The sequence below is a fragment of the Rhinichthys klamathensis genome, unplaced genomic scaffold, assembly GCF_029890125.1.
Source record: "Rhinichthys klamathensis goyatoka isolate OS25496 unplaced genomic scaffold, OSU_Roscu_1.1 h1tg000264l_1, whole genome shotgun sequence".
Lineage (NCBI taxonomy): Eukaryota > Metazoa > Chordata > Actinopteri > Cypriniformes > Leuciscidae > Rhinichthys > Rhinichthys klamathensis.
Genome location: NW_026606785.1, coordinates 340,001 through 356,602, shown reverse-complemented (window position 1 = coordinate 356,602; position 16,602 = coordinate 340,001). Strand labels below are relative to the sequence as shown.

General features: G+C 38.8%; 1 protein-coding gene across 7 annotated transcripts in view; it reads right to left on the bottom strand.

Annotated features, from left to right (window-relative positions):
- Positions 1–15,767, bottom strand: part of atp11b (ATPase phospholipid transporting 11B (putative)) — a 66,237-nt gene extending 50,470 nt beyond the window's left edge. For all 7 annotated transcript variants that reach the window (XM_056267871.1, XM_056267866.1, XM_056267868.1 and 4 more), the window contains exons 1-6: positions 15,490–15,767; positions 3,076–3,192; positions 2,843–2,932; positions 1,773–1,853; positions 1,554–1,661; positions 1,281–1,409 (exon numbers count right to left, since the gene is read on the bottom strand). In XM_056267871.1, coding sequence (XP_056123846.1) covers positions 1,281–1,409; positions 1,554–1,661; positions 1,773–1,853; positions 2,843–2,932; positions 3,076–3,192; positions 15,490–15,516 — 552 coding nt within the window. In that variant the 5' untranslated portion in view covers positions 15,517–15,767. The remainder of the gene's footprint in view (positions 1–1,280; positions 1,410–1,553; positions 1,662–1,772; positions 1,854–2,842; positions 2,933–3,075; positions 3,193–15,489) is intronic.
- Between the last annotated feature and the right edge of the window lie 835 nt (positions 15,768–16,602).

Here is a 16,602-nt window from a genome sequence, read left to right as displayed (position 1 = left end):
TCCCATTGAAAATGGGCAATCCATTTCTCTCTGGATAATTGAGATGGGTCGTGGGCCCTGTGTCTCATCTGGTTGCCCGTTGACGGCAACATTGCCCAGCAACATTGCTCAAAAAGTTGCCCTGTGTATCATCACCTTTAGACCTAAGTTAGCCTGGGGGTAAGGTGACCATTTTTTTGGTTCAAATTAAGTCAGTCTTTATTTTTGTGAAACAGTCTATATTGCATTAGACTAGTCTATGAGCAAATGTTAGACTCGTCTAACACTATAGACCGGTCTAAAATAGCTTTGTGAAACCGGCCCCAGGTATCCGTTTAGTTTTATATAAAAACAGAAACTAAGATAGCTGTGAGCAGCATTTATCAGGGTTCAAGCGTTTTAAGGCCTTAAAGCACAAGCGTAAAAAGGTATAATGTTTTCTTTAACTAGCCTGAAACCACCAAGATCATTGATGGAAAAGACCATTTATAGCCAATTTACAGAGGAAAACATGGTTTTAAAGCTTTTTAACAGTTGTAGCCTCAACTATGGGCCGATCCCCACTAAAGTTGCCCCACATGCTTGTTTAGAATCATATGTCGCATGTTCTCACCTATTCTCGTGATGTTTCGAGTTTTCATTTAGGAATGAAAAATTTTAGGGTGGACTTGGCTATGCCTATTTTCTAAATACCCCAGCTATAGCTATCCAAAAGCCAAAGTTATTTTTTTATATATATAAACATTGACCTAGAGAGTCCTGAGAATTGGGGTTTTATCGAGGTTGAGCCAAAAACCTAGGACTAGTTTGCGAAAGTTGGTTTTGGAAATAATCTCGGATTCATAATCATGGCTTATTACAATACGGTTTCAGCGCTTGAACCCCTAAAAATAGCTTCTAGACTTAAAGATTGATCTTGAGATTTAAGAATCCATATCAGTATCGCTTAAAATCAAGAAACTGATATTTTGCACACAGCTACCATGTTTACCTGTTGTTGTTTATCCACGTTGTGTGCATGAAACAGACACTGACCGTCAAAACGCGCCGCCATTGGAGAAATGCTAATTAAACGTCACTATTTCCATCCGAAAACTTCAAGTTCAGCCAAATCTCGGTGCATCACTATCTCAGTCCGTTACTCAGTGACCGTTACTCAGTGTATTTTCTGACTGATTCTGTCGAAGTGATTCGACATGGATATCGCTGAGAGTGACGACAACTCGCAGTTTAGTTAGAGAGTCACATGTTGATTCATTAAGCGCTCTGATAAGTCCAGTGTTCATGAGCGGAAAGCAGACCTTCAGGTTGGTCTCTCCGTCCAGGCTCGCAGTGGTGATGTGGCACGTCCCCTCGGCCCGGTCCGATGATAAGAGCACCAGATCTGCAGGAAACGTCTCATCTTTGGCTACTCTCACAATATCACCAACCTACAAGAACACAGGGTGAACTTCAGTGTAGATCAACCAACACGGCATCATTAAATGGACTCATTGTGTTTATTAACATGACATAAGGTGTTTTTTGAACGTCTGTTAGCAATGAGATCCTCAGAGGCGTCGGCCTGAACTCACTCGGATGTTCTTGGATCGGGTCTGGACCAGACTGCCGCTGCGCACAACAAACACAGGTGCTCCGTTCACTTCATTATCAGCTTTGTGCCGCAGCCAGTCTTCAAAGCCCTGCGTGTGTGAGCAGGATTATGAAAAAACACAACTAAATGGTTATCCTCCAATCACACTAGCACAAAGCTATGTGAAAACACCACATTTGGAGAACGCTCATGCGCTCACCTGTTTGATGGCAGTTACTGTGATGACAAAAAACAGGGGAAGTCCACTAGTTATAGGGGAAGTGGGTGTGTCAATCATCAACTGTAGGGGAGAGAGAGTATCTGGTTAGAAACAGTGCCATATACTGCCTATAACCACAGACATGTCCTTTGGTAGAACAAGGAAACATGTTTAACCCCACGTAAGGTTACGTGCATTTAAGATCGACTGACCTCAAACATGGCTTATCATTTGAAACATGCACGTAATAGCCTAACGTTAGCCATTTTATATGGCCGCTCTCTTATGTTATTGTTATGTCTTATTAAGCACGTATCCTGACACGTTTAACATAACGTGCATTTCTCTCCATTATCTCTGCAGTCGACACCGACTCAGAAAACACTTTAGTAATACATTATTAAAATGTTCAGACAGTCTCTTTGCTGTTTTCCTGACACATTCATAATCAATACTTTTGCCGGTGTGCTGTGGCAAGCTTTATGTGTGCACTTGAGTGCTTAATTTACATTTTAAAGTCTCATTATTCTGGTTTAGCTCTGGTGTCAGCTCTGAAACTCAACCCATTATCCGATCATTTAAATAATTAAATTAATATCAAACACGTGAATAGTTGATCTGGGCAGCCCTAAAAATGTTGTACATTATACTACAATTTTAAGTAAAATAACACAAATTTAGAGCAAAATATCACGTTATTTCCTGCTCTCATGACACAGAGACTGACAGATGACCAGTGCTTGTCGTCGTGTTGTACTTTAGCATACGACTGTGGTGTTTGTAGTGAACATAATCTTTACTTACTGGAAAACATCCAACACTGATGATGCTGAACCCGCATTATCTTTTCAAACCAAGGATTGTGGAGCTAAAATAGCCTCATGTATTTATTTACTAAATATTCACATTCACAAACTATGATTTGCAAATGCACAACCACATTTATATTCACAAAATTAGATTAACAATTGCACAAATCAGATGCACAAGTCACATATACCCGTGTAATTTGCATTCCCAAATCGCACCTTGTGAATATGAATTAGGTTATGAGTGAACTGAGAGCTTACCTGAACCAAGAAGATGATGAGAAAATAAAAATTGGCAATTCTTCTGAACTGCTCAAACAAATTCTTGGGCACGAAGTTCCATATGGTGTACTACACAAAGAGAAAACAACAACAGCGTGGAGGATTTCACTGGCAAATTATCACCAATCGCATGCACACGTGAGTCAAATGACTGTAATTCTCATGAAACACATGCACACGTGAGTCAAATGACTGTAGATCTGCTCTCTTACCTTGGAGGAAATGATCCTGTTGTCTGCAAACCTCTGAGGAATATAATGGCCATGCTGTGGGAACTTGTTTGCTATGTAAACGGTGCGTGTGTCACTCTGATGGGGAGGGTCAAAGCCCTGGAAGAGATGAGCAGAGACGGGTCAGGCCAGAGAAATCAACAACATGGTCAAACTTTCATCTAGTTATCTAACGTAATATCTGTTGGTGAAACAGCGATATAATCTTAAAGCTTATGGAAAAATGGTAAGCTGAAGCTGAGAGCCTGATGGGTGCGCATAACGCTCTGCCAAAGTCATTATTAATTCAGCTAGTGTGCAGCAAACAATTCATTATGGGAAGCACTTTCACGGCACACGAGAGTTAAATCACTTACTATTGAATTGCGATTGCTTTCAGACGCACATATGTGACTCTCAGAGTCTCTTTCATTTAAAAAAAAAAAAGAAGAAAATAACAGGCTTTGGTGTGATCTGAGTGCATGGAGGGTCTTGCTGAAGACTCCCAGATCAACTCAAAGGCCATCTTTCTGCATCGGTTGCAGATCATCGGAACAATATCTTCATCACAACTGTGTAGACTAATGTGCAGTGCATTTTAAATAGCTAAAGGCAGTAGCCTGGTTAAAACCAGACCATTCTCAGTTGTAACTGAGTTATGGTCTGGCAAAGCGTCATAGACAAATCATTTCCAGAGGGGCGTTACCAACGGACGTCGTGGATAGACCTAAACCCAATCAGAGCGATGAAGGAGATGACGTATGCAGAGCGGCGGAGAAACATCTCCGAGTGTTGTTCTTTGCTCGGTTTTTAACTAAAAGGAAACGTTCAAATGGCTTAAAACAGACGCGATAGCTGATTGGAACGAGTGATGTCCGACGGCGGCATCCATCTTTGTAATGTAGGCTACAAAATCTGCTTCAAAACCCCAGCGCTGTCGTCATCGTGTAAAGCCCGGCCCAACGCTTCTGATTGGTGCCTCGATTTAGGCGGATTGGAAATGGGCTTGAATGAGCTCTTTGCCAGACTAACTTTCAGAGCAAATCTAAATTTGCCGGAAGTTGTCTGGGTTTTCCCAGGCTATAAAGGCAGGGCTGTGCCGGTCAACTTGCCAACCGCCCCACCGCGGTGGAGTCACCAAGACACATTTATTTTGTATGTGAAGGTTGCTTTACGTAAATACTAGGACACGCGTTAAAGACCCACTCCGATGAAAATAATGTTTTTCTAGGTGTTAACATGTTCTTGTGGCATTTTTCTGATGTTAGAGGACATATCTTGAGAAAAATAAGCTCAAAGTTGTATTTCTGAGTATTTCTACATTCAAATGTCTGTGAATCAGTAGCAGACGCTAAAATGCCGGCTAAAATAGACTGGAGTTGTGACGTAGTAACTCCACTGGGCGTCTCCACACGCGACGTCTTGGAGTGAAATAATGATCGGTGATAACTTTGATTACCTTCGGATAATAATAATTAACGTGTATATAATACTGTTGCCCCACCGGTATTGGGGGTGTAAGCTAGCGGGAGAGACAGAGCTCTCAGCAACGGGCAGGGGGAGGGGCGTCTCCGTGCCAACGGCTCCGCCCACAACGCAGAGGCGAATTGCTAATGAGCAACTGCCGCTCTGCTGAAGCGAAGTCCCAGAAAACGGCACAGGTTTTGTGATTTTGGCTAAAAATGGCATAATCATAATTTAAAGACCACTGGGAATGTTTAAAAATAGCTCAAAATATGATCGGAGTGGGACTTTAAGCAGAAAGCTTTGTTTAAAAAAGATTGCTCTGCGAAATCCAGTCATTGTAACAGGAACACACATGATTGGGAGTGTCACGCGAGGTCGCAGATTTCACCCGTGTTTAAGTTGGGCGTGTTTAGCAGAAAGTTGTTTGGTTTGAGCTTCAGTGTGAGCTGCGCTTCATACATCACTGCACTATTCACAATAGACCCGTTTTTACACATACAATTTCACTGAAATTTGGCTAAATGTGATCTCGCTTTTAAGAAAAAAAATGATGAGAAGATTCTTAAGAAACGGTTTTTTGGGATTTTTTTAAACATTTTTGAGCTGCTGAGTTTCCTCCGACACAACACTAAAGCAAGCGACGGCTCTTTGCATAGACACAAACTCTCAGTCCACCTGGTGCTTTATGCAAAACGTTCTCCTGAAATCTGAACAGCTGGTTCCACTGAATCCTGAAATCTCGGCCACGTCGTCCAACCCCATTGGCAACACATGCATTCAATTACAGTCTGAATCTCTGGACTCATCCTGAGTGTGTGTTTCCATTTCCCCTCTACACTTTCCAAGATGCTGGAACTCATTCTGTGTGCCAACATGAACATCTCAAGCTCCTTTTCTCCAAAGTCAAAACTGTGCTGCGATTACAGATCTATCGCAACTGATTCATAGATTTGTTAGGAGAGAGACTAATACTTTTAAAGAATGAATAAAAAAAATGTTTGAGGAAGGAAGACCTCCAAATTCAAGTTAGCCGTCTGGCACACCACATATTTCGTGGTGAAATAGAAGAAGCAACGACAGATCTTTTCCTCAGTATAGTGATGTACGAGAAAAACATGGTCTGTGATCTGTGGTGAATCTTCCGTTCAGTTGGACACATCTGTGTTTGAATTGCTTTGTATTAATCAGTGGATGTACAACTGTTTGAAATGGGTATTTTGTAGGAGTGTAACGATACACGTATCCGTATTGAGCCGATCGGTACGCATTACAAACCGAACAATTCGTAGGACCATTTTTCCTGGCGGTGCGACCAAAACTTTGCTAGCGGACGCGACCACCACAACATTGCCCAACATCAAATGGCAAACGTAATGAAAGCGGAACGAAACTCATTATTTTTGGGACCGTTTATGCGTTTGGACCATCAATGTCAGTGCAGCGCGAGCCGATCTCGATCAAGCGACACCGTCACTACACAGCGCTGAGAGATCTAGTGAGAAGCCTTCACATTTCTTATTTTAGTAGTTATCATAAATTGGGTATCATTTGAAAGCTTACAAACTCAGAATTCATCCTGTGAAAACCATTTTGAAATTGAACGTTGCGTTACCATAGAAACGGTACTCTAAATTATTTTATGAGGCTCCTCCCCTTTTGGGCACCATTATATTTCATAATTTATGATCAAAACTTTTTCTAATCTTGACAAAACACATTGTCAGAAAGGTCTGAGTCTCAAGGTTCCAAATTTTGTGACAGAATTGATATTTGGACAGAAATTTATTAATGTGTTAAGGCAGAATGTATACAACTAAATTCAATGGAATGTATGTCTCCCGGTGGCTATATTTGGTACTACGCCTAAACAAAATCTCGTGGGAACTTCAATTTTTGTGATATCAACTTCAAATTTGGAACACTACTTGGTTAGATATATGGCTTTGATTTTATAGCAATTTTATAGTAAAAAATATTTTGTAAAATATACATTTTTTATAAAATAAAAAATATATAGTACAGTATATTTGATTTACTGTAAATTTACACTTCCATAGCTTTTTCATACTTTCATTTTTTGAAGTGTTTTCACTTCAGCAATAATCTGCTGAGTGTTTCCTTTAAAACAAGACCAAACTTAGGTATATATATTCCAAAGCATTCTTGAATTACAACCATTTAAGTTTGAATAGTGCATTTTAACCCCCATTCTCAAAAAGGGGGGTGACAGCGAAGGGGTTAATTTGTATAATAATATAATATACAGCATGACTAAAGACTGTTTACACAGTAACTATAATAACTATTAGCGTCCACACCAGCGGACGATATTTATCCGTTTATTATAACAGTTTTGACGTCCGTCACTTTAAATGCTCGAGCTCTTCAAAGCAGGATGGATTCTGATTGGCTGTCAATGCTTTTATCGTTCATCTGCTGGGAAAAAAAAAATCATTCTGAAAGAGTTTCCAACAATATTGTTTCTCTGTGCCGTTATCATTATGATGTGTACTCTGCTATTCTTTTATATTTATTAATATTTTATATTTATCTTTATCATTATCATCATAGTTATCGTCCTTGGTGTGAACTGGCCTCAAGACTTCATTGACTTAAACTAGGCTAAAATAAAGCAGGATAGGTTGACTAAACATGATAAAAACTAAACAGGGCAAAGACTACATCAAAAAATAGCTGACAAAATGAGCACTTCTAAAGAGTGGTTCTCAAGATGACTTATACAATCAATATAGACTTATAATTAATATAGACTTATAAATAGACTTAAAATTAATATAGACTTATAAATAGACTTAAAATTAATATAGACTTATAAATAGACTTAAAATCAATATAGACTTATAAAACCAAACAAAACAAGCATTAAAATAAGCTAAAACAGATAACAATGAAGATATTTCTTAGTATTTGGTTGGTTTTATAATGAATATGCATCTGTCTCTAGTTATGCCAAACTTGAAAATATTTTATTGAGTAGAAATTGTAAAGGGCGTGGGGGTTTGTGAAAAAAAAAAAAAAAAACAATTAGGAGGGATATTTGACCCAGTGCACTTCAATAATTGGACCCGGTCCGTAATGCACAAAACTAAAACACAGCTTCTGTGACCTGTGACTGTTCTTTTATTGGTGTTAATAAAAAAAGCTTTTTTTCCTCATGCGCTATAATACACATTATAGAGATAATGAAACACAGGCTTTAATAAATGAGCACAACAAGGGTGGCTACTGAAACATTTCAAATTAATTGGAGAACAAGTGATGCCACATCTCTTCTCAGAACCGATCCTTACACAGAAACGCGTGCAAATATACAGTGAGACGACCAAAGCAAACCAACAAATAAAAGTAACGCACAGCTTCAGTTTGCGGTCTATATCGACTCGAATTCCCAGTTACTTAGAGACAGGTTGGGAGGGCGTTCATCTGCCCTGCATTGCGTAACCGTCTGTGCTTTTCATTATGAAGAATGAGTCTGCCTCTCCAGTAAAGCACCTTTAATTAAACACTCATTTGGGAAGTGTGAGCTAATGAGGCTTGAGGAGGGCCATCGCAGACTCATCCTGGACTGACCCGTCTAGACCCTGAGCACCCGCACGTCCTCCGGTCACACACTCACAGCTGAATGTTTTGTGGGAAACATTTGTTTCGTGTTTCAAACACGATTGCAAATTCAGTTAGTATCCATCTTCTTCACACTAGGGCTGTGCGATATGGACAAAACATACATTCACGACTTCCATTTTAATCACGATTTTGAAACAATATATTCTTACACGCATACTTTTCTGTATCTTGGTTTGATTTTGGAAGAGATTCGCTGGCACCATGTTATCTCTGCATAAATGACACATGACTATTTATTTTTACCTTTTTGAACTCTTCATATGTTGCGCAGTTGCCTGTATTATGTATTTTTGTTCAATGTGCCACTGTTTTTCAATGAAAACACGCACTAGAAGGACGTCTTTAATCGGTGCGCCCAAATATCGCATCTTCAAGATAAAGCAGTTATCGTGTGTATGAAACAGGAAATATAAGATATTCTTCATCCTGCCTCCTTTTCATCATGGTTTTATAAGTTACATAAATGAGAATGATGAAGTAAGTTAATGGAAATATCCATGAATAAAATAAAATATAATCAAATCAAACCACTTCGCAAACTTTCTTACAATAGGGTGAGGTTGTGGCTTCAACAGAAGCATATGTACTGATACTGGACCTCATAGTCCACAGTAAGCCTGCCTTTAAAGGTTTATAACAAGTTAACATTAAAAATCTATTTGAGGAAATGAATGGACTTCTGGAACCCAATTGTTGAACTCTATGCGCTGATTTCACGCAGCCGTTATTTTGAAATCGAAAGCGAGGCTCCGGTGGGAAGAAAACCGGAAGTGTCGCCTTTAATCACAGGAGAGTCGCGAATGCGATGGCGTATTGTTGTGTTTAATGTAGAAATGAGTGTTATTCTAAAAATGTACATACATTTCTTTCATACTTTAGACATACAGTGAAATTCATTTATAAATATATATTTTTTAAAATATATAATTCAGAAAGTAAAACGAACTATATACATATCCTATATTGGATATTAAAGGACAAGTTCGATATTTTACACTTAAAGCCAAGTCAAATGGAGTTGGACAAAAACTACGATAAAACCTGTTGGAAAGCGTTTTATGAAGGATTGTTTCAGAGCACCTATGCAACCATTGTGGAGGTGGAGGGGTGCAACCACAGAAACCGAAAATTCTCGGGCCAGCAGCATGTGTCCACATTTCAATCTTAACCGTTCGATTTCATCAGAAACGATCTTGAAACAGGGCTTTAAGTGTAAAATACCGAACTTGTCCTTTAACATCCAATAGTGTAGATCGCGGCAGCAGCTTCAGGTTGGTAGTCCAAGGTAGGGCTGGGCGATATGGGCAAAAAAAATTATCACGATAATTTTTTTATATCAGTCGATATCGATAATTATCACGATAAATGTCAAATCTTTATTTCTTTCAAGTTTAAAGACAGATTTTTGCTCCTAAGTGAAAGTTGTAGAAACCAGAGCGTTAATTGTGGTTTTAAACTACTCACAAATCTGAGGTAACGTTAGAACATTCAAACATTTGTCATTGTTCCTTAACAAAATAAATATCTGAATAGAAAAATATATTTCTTAGTTTCTGCATGTGCTAATGAGGGATATTGTTTCAAGTCTTGTATCTTGTTTCAAGGCACGTATCTTCAGTACAGTTTGCAGTGCAGGCTGCAATATTAATATTACATTTTTTGTCTCGAAGCGCATATTTAACAGTGAGTTGATAGTAAATCTGCATCCTAACTCAAGCTAATGCTACTATGTTAAATTTATGTTCATTAACAAAAACAGTAACATCTGTTAAAAAAATGTAACGACCCCATTTTTATTTGGTAAAATGTATTATTCTGACTGTTTGAGTTTTGTTAAAATTAATCCGGGATTGGTCATCCAATATCATGCATTTAGATCATGATAACCACAGATAAAACCAGGCATAGCCTATAACAGCTCACTAGCATGGCAACATTTTACTTTATGGTTTCTATGGTATTTGTAAAAAACGGTAGCCTTTATTAAATACTGTAATTATATTCCATTAGTCATTTAATACATTCTCTACATTAATAATATCATACAATTCAATATGTATATCCCACATTTCATGGTGCAGTTAATATTACTAGGCTAACGTTACAGTAAATCCATGGTAAATGGATTTCAAATCAGATTCTGACTGTATCGTTGGACACAGTGTTTCTCCTGTTCGTCAGAGCTGTTTCATCTGCCTTTAAACTGGTTTAAATCACTGAGACGTTTGTGTTCTTCGCTGAATTCAAGCGCTTCTCACTGGATCTAGTGAGCGAGACGATCAGAGTAAACGTGTCTGCTAGTCTAGTGAGCTCGCGCTGCCGTTTGGACTTTGAGCCGAGCGGATAAACAGTCCGTGTGGCGCGCGGTTCAAATGAGTTTCGTTCCGCTTTTGGCGCATACACATTATCGAACATTTATCGAACTCTTGATATCGTTTTATTGAGAAAAATAATATCGCGATAATTATCGTTATCGTTTTATCGCCCAGCCCTAGTCCAAGGCATTGTTGTCTATCTGTACTTCCGGGGTTCTTCCCACCGGAGCCTCACTTTCGATTTCAAAATGGCGGCTGCGTGAAATCAGCGTATTGGGCTGCCATTACACTTCAGGATCTAATGCACTGATCCAATATTATGACACACACCAGATGTCCTGCCTGTTAACATACACACATCGTATTTACATTAATACCTCACCAGACAAGCACTCTGACCAAGAGCATTCACGAAAAACCAAGACACATTTATTTAAAATAGGCTATATTGAATGGAATAATGATCACATTAAGGCTATTATTCAAAAAGACTATATGATGTACTCTGAGTTATGATGTGGCTGTGCGCTGGAAACAGCTGGTTTGGCAGCAGACGAGCTTGTGTAAGATGACGTTGGCACCGAAAGCAAACAGATCACATTAGGCTTTAGAGCTCTGCCCTGACTCTGAGCCGACACTTCCCATGACTCACACAAGCATGAAGAAACATTAGCAGCCTTGTGTAAATGAGGGTGGATGGAAGGAGGAGTAAACCGTCACATTAAAGTAAAAATCACACTATGGGCAATTCAGTTAAAGCTCTGTAAACTGATCACCTCCATTAATGGGGCTGGTCTGGACGATATATCGAATATTAGCGATAATACCGCAATATTTTTGACGTCGATGTAAAATGTGAAAATATCGTGAATATCTATAGAATATTTCAAATTCAAGCATACTTTCCCAAAGAACGTCCCGATATTACGTCCCCTAGCTTTTCGTCTTGTCACATATTACCACACAAAGACGTGAGTGGGGGGTGACGTGACATTTTTTTTTTTTTTGTTACACATTAGCAAAATTGACATGACAAACAACAAGGGTGTGGAAAGAGACACAAATGATACCGCCATTTGCAAGGTGTGCAAGAAGATAATATCTACAAATGGTGGCAGCACCACTAATGTCTTCCATGTCTTTGGTAACAATAGCTGTGCTATCAAAATAGTTTTTTTTTTTTTTTTTTTTTTAAAGGGGGCAAAAGAAAATCATGTTTTTTATTATTATTTAAAAGCAAATGCAAACATTTCGAGATATATATCGGATATCGTACATTTTTTGACAATATCGAGATATCACATTTTTTTTTATATATATCGCCCAGCCCTACAATTAAATACAAGCTAGATTTGTTTCCAAATCTGAAGAAAATCTGAGTGGCTGCTGCTTATGTGAAACTCAAAACAACAGTGCTAGGATGTCGTGGGAGGTTAGTAGGTGTTTATTGACCCATTTAAAGGCCAAGAGTTGACTCAAGCGTCAGACACCCTGAACCAATCGAACATACATGAGACAGAAACAAGAACACACACATCAAGCTAAATACGGCACCAGAACGCATCTGCTGTAATCATCACACTGATGCACACTAATGTTGGTCAGAATGTTTCATGTTTTTGAGAGAAGTCTCCACCAACACTACATTAATCTAATAAAATAAAAATAAAAACAGTAAATACAGTAATCGTGAAATATTATTACAATTGAAACTAGGGCTATCATCACTAGCTATTATTTGAGTAATCTGTTGATTATTTTGACGATTAATTGAGTTATCAGATCATTTTTTGTGGTAATAAAAATAGACAAGTGAACAATAACCTGTAAAATTATTTAAAATACATAACAATTAGGCAATAACAATTAGTTCAAAAGCAAGTAATTACAGTTTTACACGTAACCTGCACACGTGTAAATAAAGCGTTGAGCTTTACTCTGAAACCCGCAGCGCAGGCTATACTTATTTAACTTTTTGTGTTGTAAATATAATTTATTCTGAAGCAATATTCTCATCAATGCCCTTTATAAAGGTTAAAATATCCTAAAGATGCAGATCTTTCATGCGAAAGGTGCCCCGCTGCGTACTAACCTGCCGGTGTTAAAACATCTGATGGACGAACTCACGCCTCGATTGGACCCGTTTATTTAATAGCACGCTGTCAGCGGTGATACAACAGCCCGAGTTCCCGGTGTTATGGACACCGCTATTTTTGATTTGACTTCAGTTTGACATAAAAAAAAAAAAGTAATAGAGTAAAAAGAGTAATAAAGCTCAATAAGCGGAGAAAATCGACTCAAAAGTGTAAAAGTCGGCGTAAAAGTGTGTGTATATCTTAATTATGGGTTTGGAATGACATGAGTGTAAAGAGTAAAGATGAGAGTATTTATTCCTGGGGTGAACTATCGCTTTAAGGGCGACACTGGTGCCTCTGTGCGTTCAATAATGCGTGTAGAAGAGAGAGAGGCACTGAATCCACAAGGTGTGCTCCCATAATGTGACGACTAGAGCTATAAGAAACAGGCCACTCACTGGATGCTCATATTCGACATTAAAGGGTTAGTCCATCCAAAAATGTAATGTAATCAGTAATTACTCTCCCTCATGTTGTTCAACCCCGTAAGACTCGTTCATCTTCGGGACACAGATTAAGATATTTCTGATTAAATCTGAGAGCTGGATCACTCCTCCATAGGCTTCTTAAGGGATTGAAACTTGCCGGCCCAAAAGTTATGAAAGACATGGTTAAAATAGTCCGAGTGACTACAGTACCTTAAGTTTATCAAGCGACGAGAATACTTTGTGCGCAAAAAAATTGGCCGACGCTGGTCATGAGCCACTGTAGTCACTCTGACTATTTTAACGATGTCTTTAATAACTTTTCTGGGCCGGCCAGTTTCGATCCCTTAAGAAGCCTATGGAGGAGTGATCCAGCTCTCAGATTTAAACAGAAATATCTTAATTTGTGTTCTGAAGATGAACGAAAGTCTTACGGGGTTGAACAACATGAGAGTGAGTAATTACTGACAGAGTTTACATTTTGGGATGAACTATCCCTTTAACATTACAATGAATGCTCTGGACAGTCTGTTCTTTCAGTGCTGTCGAATGAGGGAAGTTCAGAAAACGCTTTAATTGCAACACTGCCCTGCAGGCATTTCAATTTCACAGGAGCACTGTTTAAAAATATACCAAATACACGGAGTACAAACCCAATTACAGATAAGAGGAGACACCTGAATCATGAGAAAAACAGAGATGTGGTTCAACCGTTTCCTTCTCCACTAAACGTGTACAGCCGAACGCAAGTGTGCAGACACACGGTAGTGTCTAACACCACTGAAATAACACACACTTCCTGCGTCGAGACAACAACCTTCAGACCCGATAAGATAACTCAGTCTATCCGTAAGCCACCTGAGAAGTGGAGAAACCACCAAAATGAGGAAATATTACTAAGCATATTGAAACTATTTTCTTCAATTGAGGAAACACTGCATTTACAAATCAAAGCCATTCAGGGTTGTCGTTTGAACATTAACACAACATGCTCACACACTGGGTGCAGATGCTATGCCATCATTCTCATATTATTTTTTCAATATGTGATGATATTTAGCCTGTATATGACTAATCAGTTTTCATTTGATAAGCCTAATGCAACACGTTCTTGAAACATATGCTAACAGAGATGTTTTACTGTGTTCGTCTTCACTGGGCTTTTTCTATTTTACTGTTACTGTACTGAACAACTCGCTCCTGGAGGTATGAAAAGAGTGGGCCTAATTGGTAAAGGATTTTTGCTATTGGGTCATTTTATGGTCATGAAAATACATTTATTAATCAAAGGAAACATTATTCCAATGCTTTCACATTCTTTCGCAAACCCCTGAGAAACTTTCCGTTCGCTGGCAAAACATTTGTGATGGAAATAATATGAGGTGGGACATTTCAGTGCTTTTGATTTCTCTAGACTCTGGAGAACGCAACAGTTTTGCGAGAAAACGTCTATGTTTTTCAAAACGAACGCAAAGTTTTGGAAGGAATACAATAGTTTTGCGAGCAAACACAACGTTTGTCAGGGGGACGCAACAGTTTTCAAGAAAATGCTAATATTTTGCGAGTGAACGCAAAGTTTGTCAGGGGAACGCAACAGTTTTGCGAGAAAACGCAAATGCTTTGCTAGCAAATTAAATGTATTGGTGGAACACAGTTTTGAGAGAAAAAGCAACTGTTTTGCGAGAGAATGCAATAGTTTTTGAAAACTCAAAAGCATTGAAATATGTTTTTCCTCCCATCTCATATTTCTCCATTACGGGGCTCCACATCCATCTGACATCTACAGATTACTAGATATATCAAAGACAGATGAACAGAGGATTTCACCACAGTGATATTCTGCCTGCATTTTATAGATATCTAACGCATTTTGTCATTTTTGGTTTGTTTGTTCAAAGCAAATCATGTAACGTTACAGTCAACAAGTCAATCTCAACACATAACAGTCTGCGAGTGAAGTTCACACTTTAAGCAATATTATTAAAGCGCATGAGAAGCATTAGTTGTGACATTTGTTGCAGAAAGAAATGTCCGTAGATTTATGAAACACAACTGTCATCAACTTAAACAAAACATAAACAGACAAATAAACAAACAAACAAGCCGCAATCACGAGGGGCTGCACGCGAGCGTTGCCGCAAACCCCTCGCGCTTCCCTCCAAAACAATTTAAAACAAAACCCTTAAATTAACACTTTGCTCTCAATAACGTCACATCGGACCACCGGCTTCAGAATAAAAACGGCTGACATCTTACAACATATACATCGTTTCATTTAAGCAAAATGATAACCTGTGCCTAATTAAACGTTGTGAAATGATTTAATTAGCCAGACCTTACACGCTAGCCTGGAGCTAACGCACTGATAAGACTAAGCCACACCAAAGCATTGAGATTGTGTAATAATAAACTAGTTTAAAAGGACCGTACCAGCTGTTGTCGGATCCAGCGAATCATCCTGTCTCGAGCTAGCGCAGTGAGCTAGCCCGCTTCACCGACACAATTCCCCGCAACATCAATAAAACTGCTTCCCCGGACGAGTCTTCCTCTCTGCATTACCGTCAAAACAAGTGTGCACCCCGAACACACAGATCCCGGCCCATTCTGCCACCCGAACCCAGTGCGGTGAAGTGGAAACACGAACACAAACACACACCGACTGCGCTTGACGGAGATGACTTCTGACTGACAACATCCCGGAAGTGACGTCACCGCCACCGCATGAGCATATCATCAACGGCTGAAAGTTATGGCACACGTGCTACAGGAATTCCTCCTACTGATTTACATTTAAACACTGGCGTGAGTGTTTTTCAGTGTTAACCTACAAATGATGTGGACCTAAATATAGACATTGATATTCCTGACACTGTCAGCACATAATCTTTACTTTAAAGGAATAGCTGTGCCAAAAATGAACGTTATTGTCATCATTTACTCCCCCAATTGTTCCATCCACACCCTAATATGAGTTTCTTACCGGAAGTAGGGGTAGGAAAATTAAATCATACAGGTTTGGTTTGACATAGAATGAGGCTGAGTAAATTTATAGTTATTTAATCATTTTAGTCATTTATGTCACTTTAGTTTAGTGACATATTCCATTATTGATAGCTTTAAAGTCACCATGAAAGCAAAATGGACAAAAAAAAATCTTTTTATATCGGCTAATATTGTTTCTTATAAATGATTAATCTGTGCACATCATTGTTTTTTTTATTTTTTTTTATTTATGTTCCTCATAATAATCTTGAATCAGAATAACTTCCCCTCCCTCTTGCAGAGACATCTCTTCTCTGATGATGTTTTAACTTGTGCAAGGGGCGGGGCAACCTGTCACTCACATGAGATCAGCCAATAGCAGACTACAACCATCCAATCAATTTCCCACGGGCAAAATCAAGCCCCGCCCTACAAAAAAAACAAGCGTGACTTCTGTTTCATGCTGACTTTAAAATAAGGTGGTGAATAGAATATTATGAAACATTAAACTGCTAATATTGGTCAATTTCTCACATCCTTATCACTGAAAAAGCAGATTAA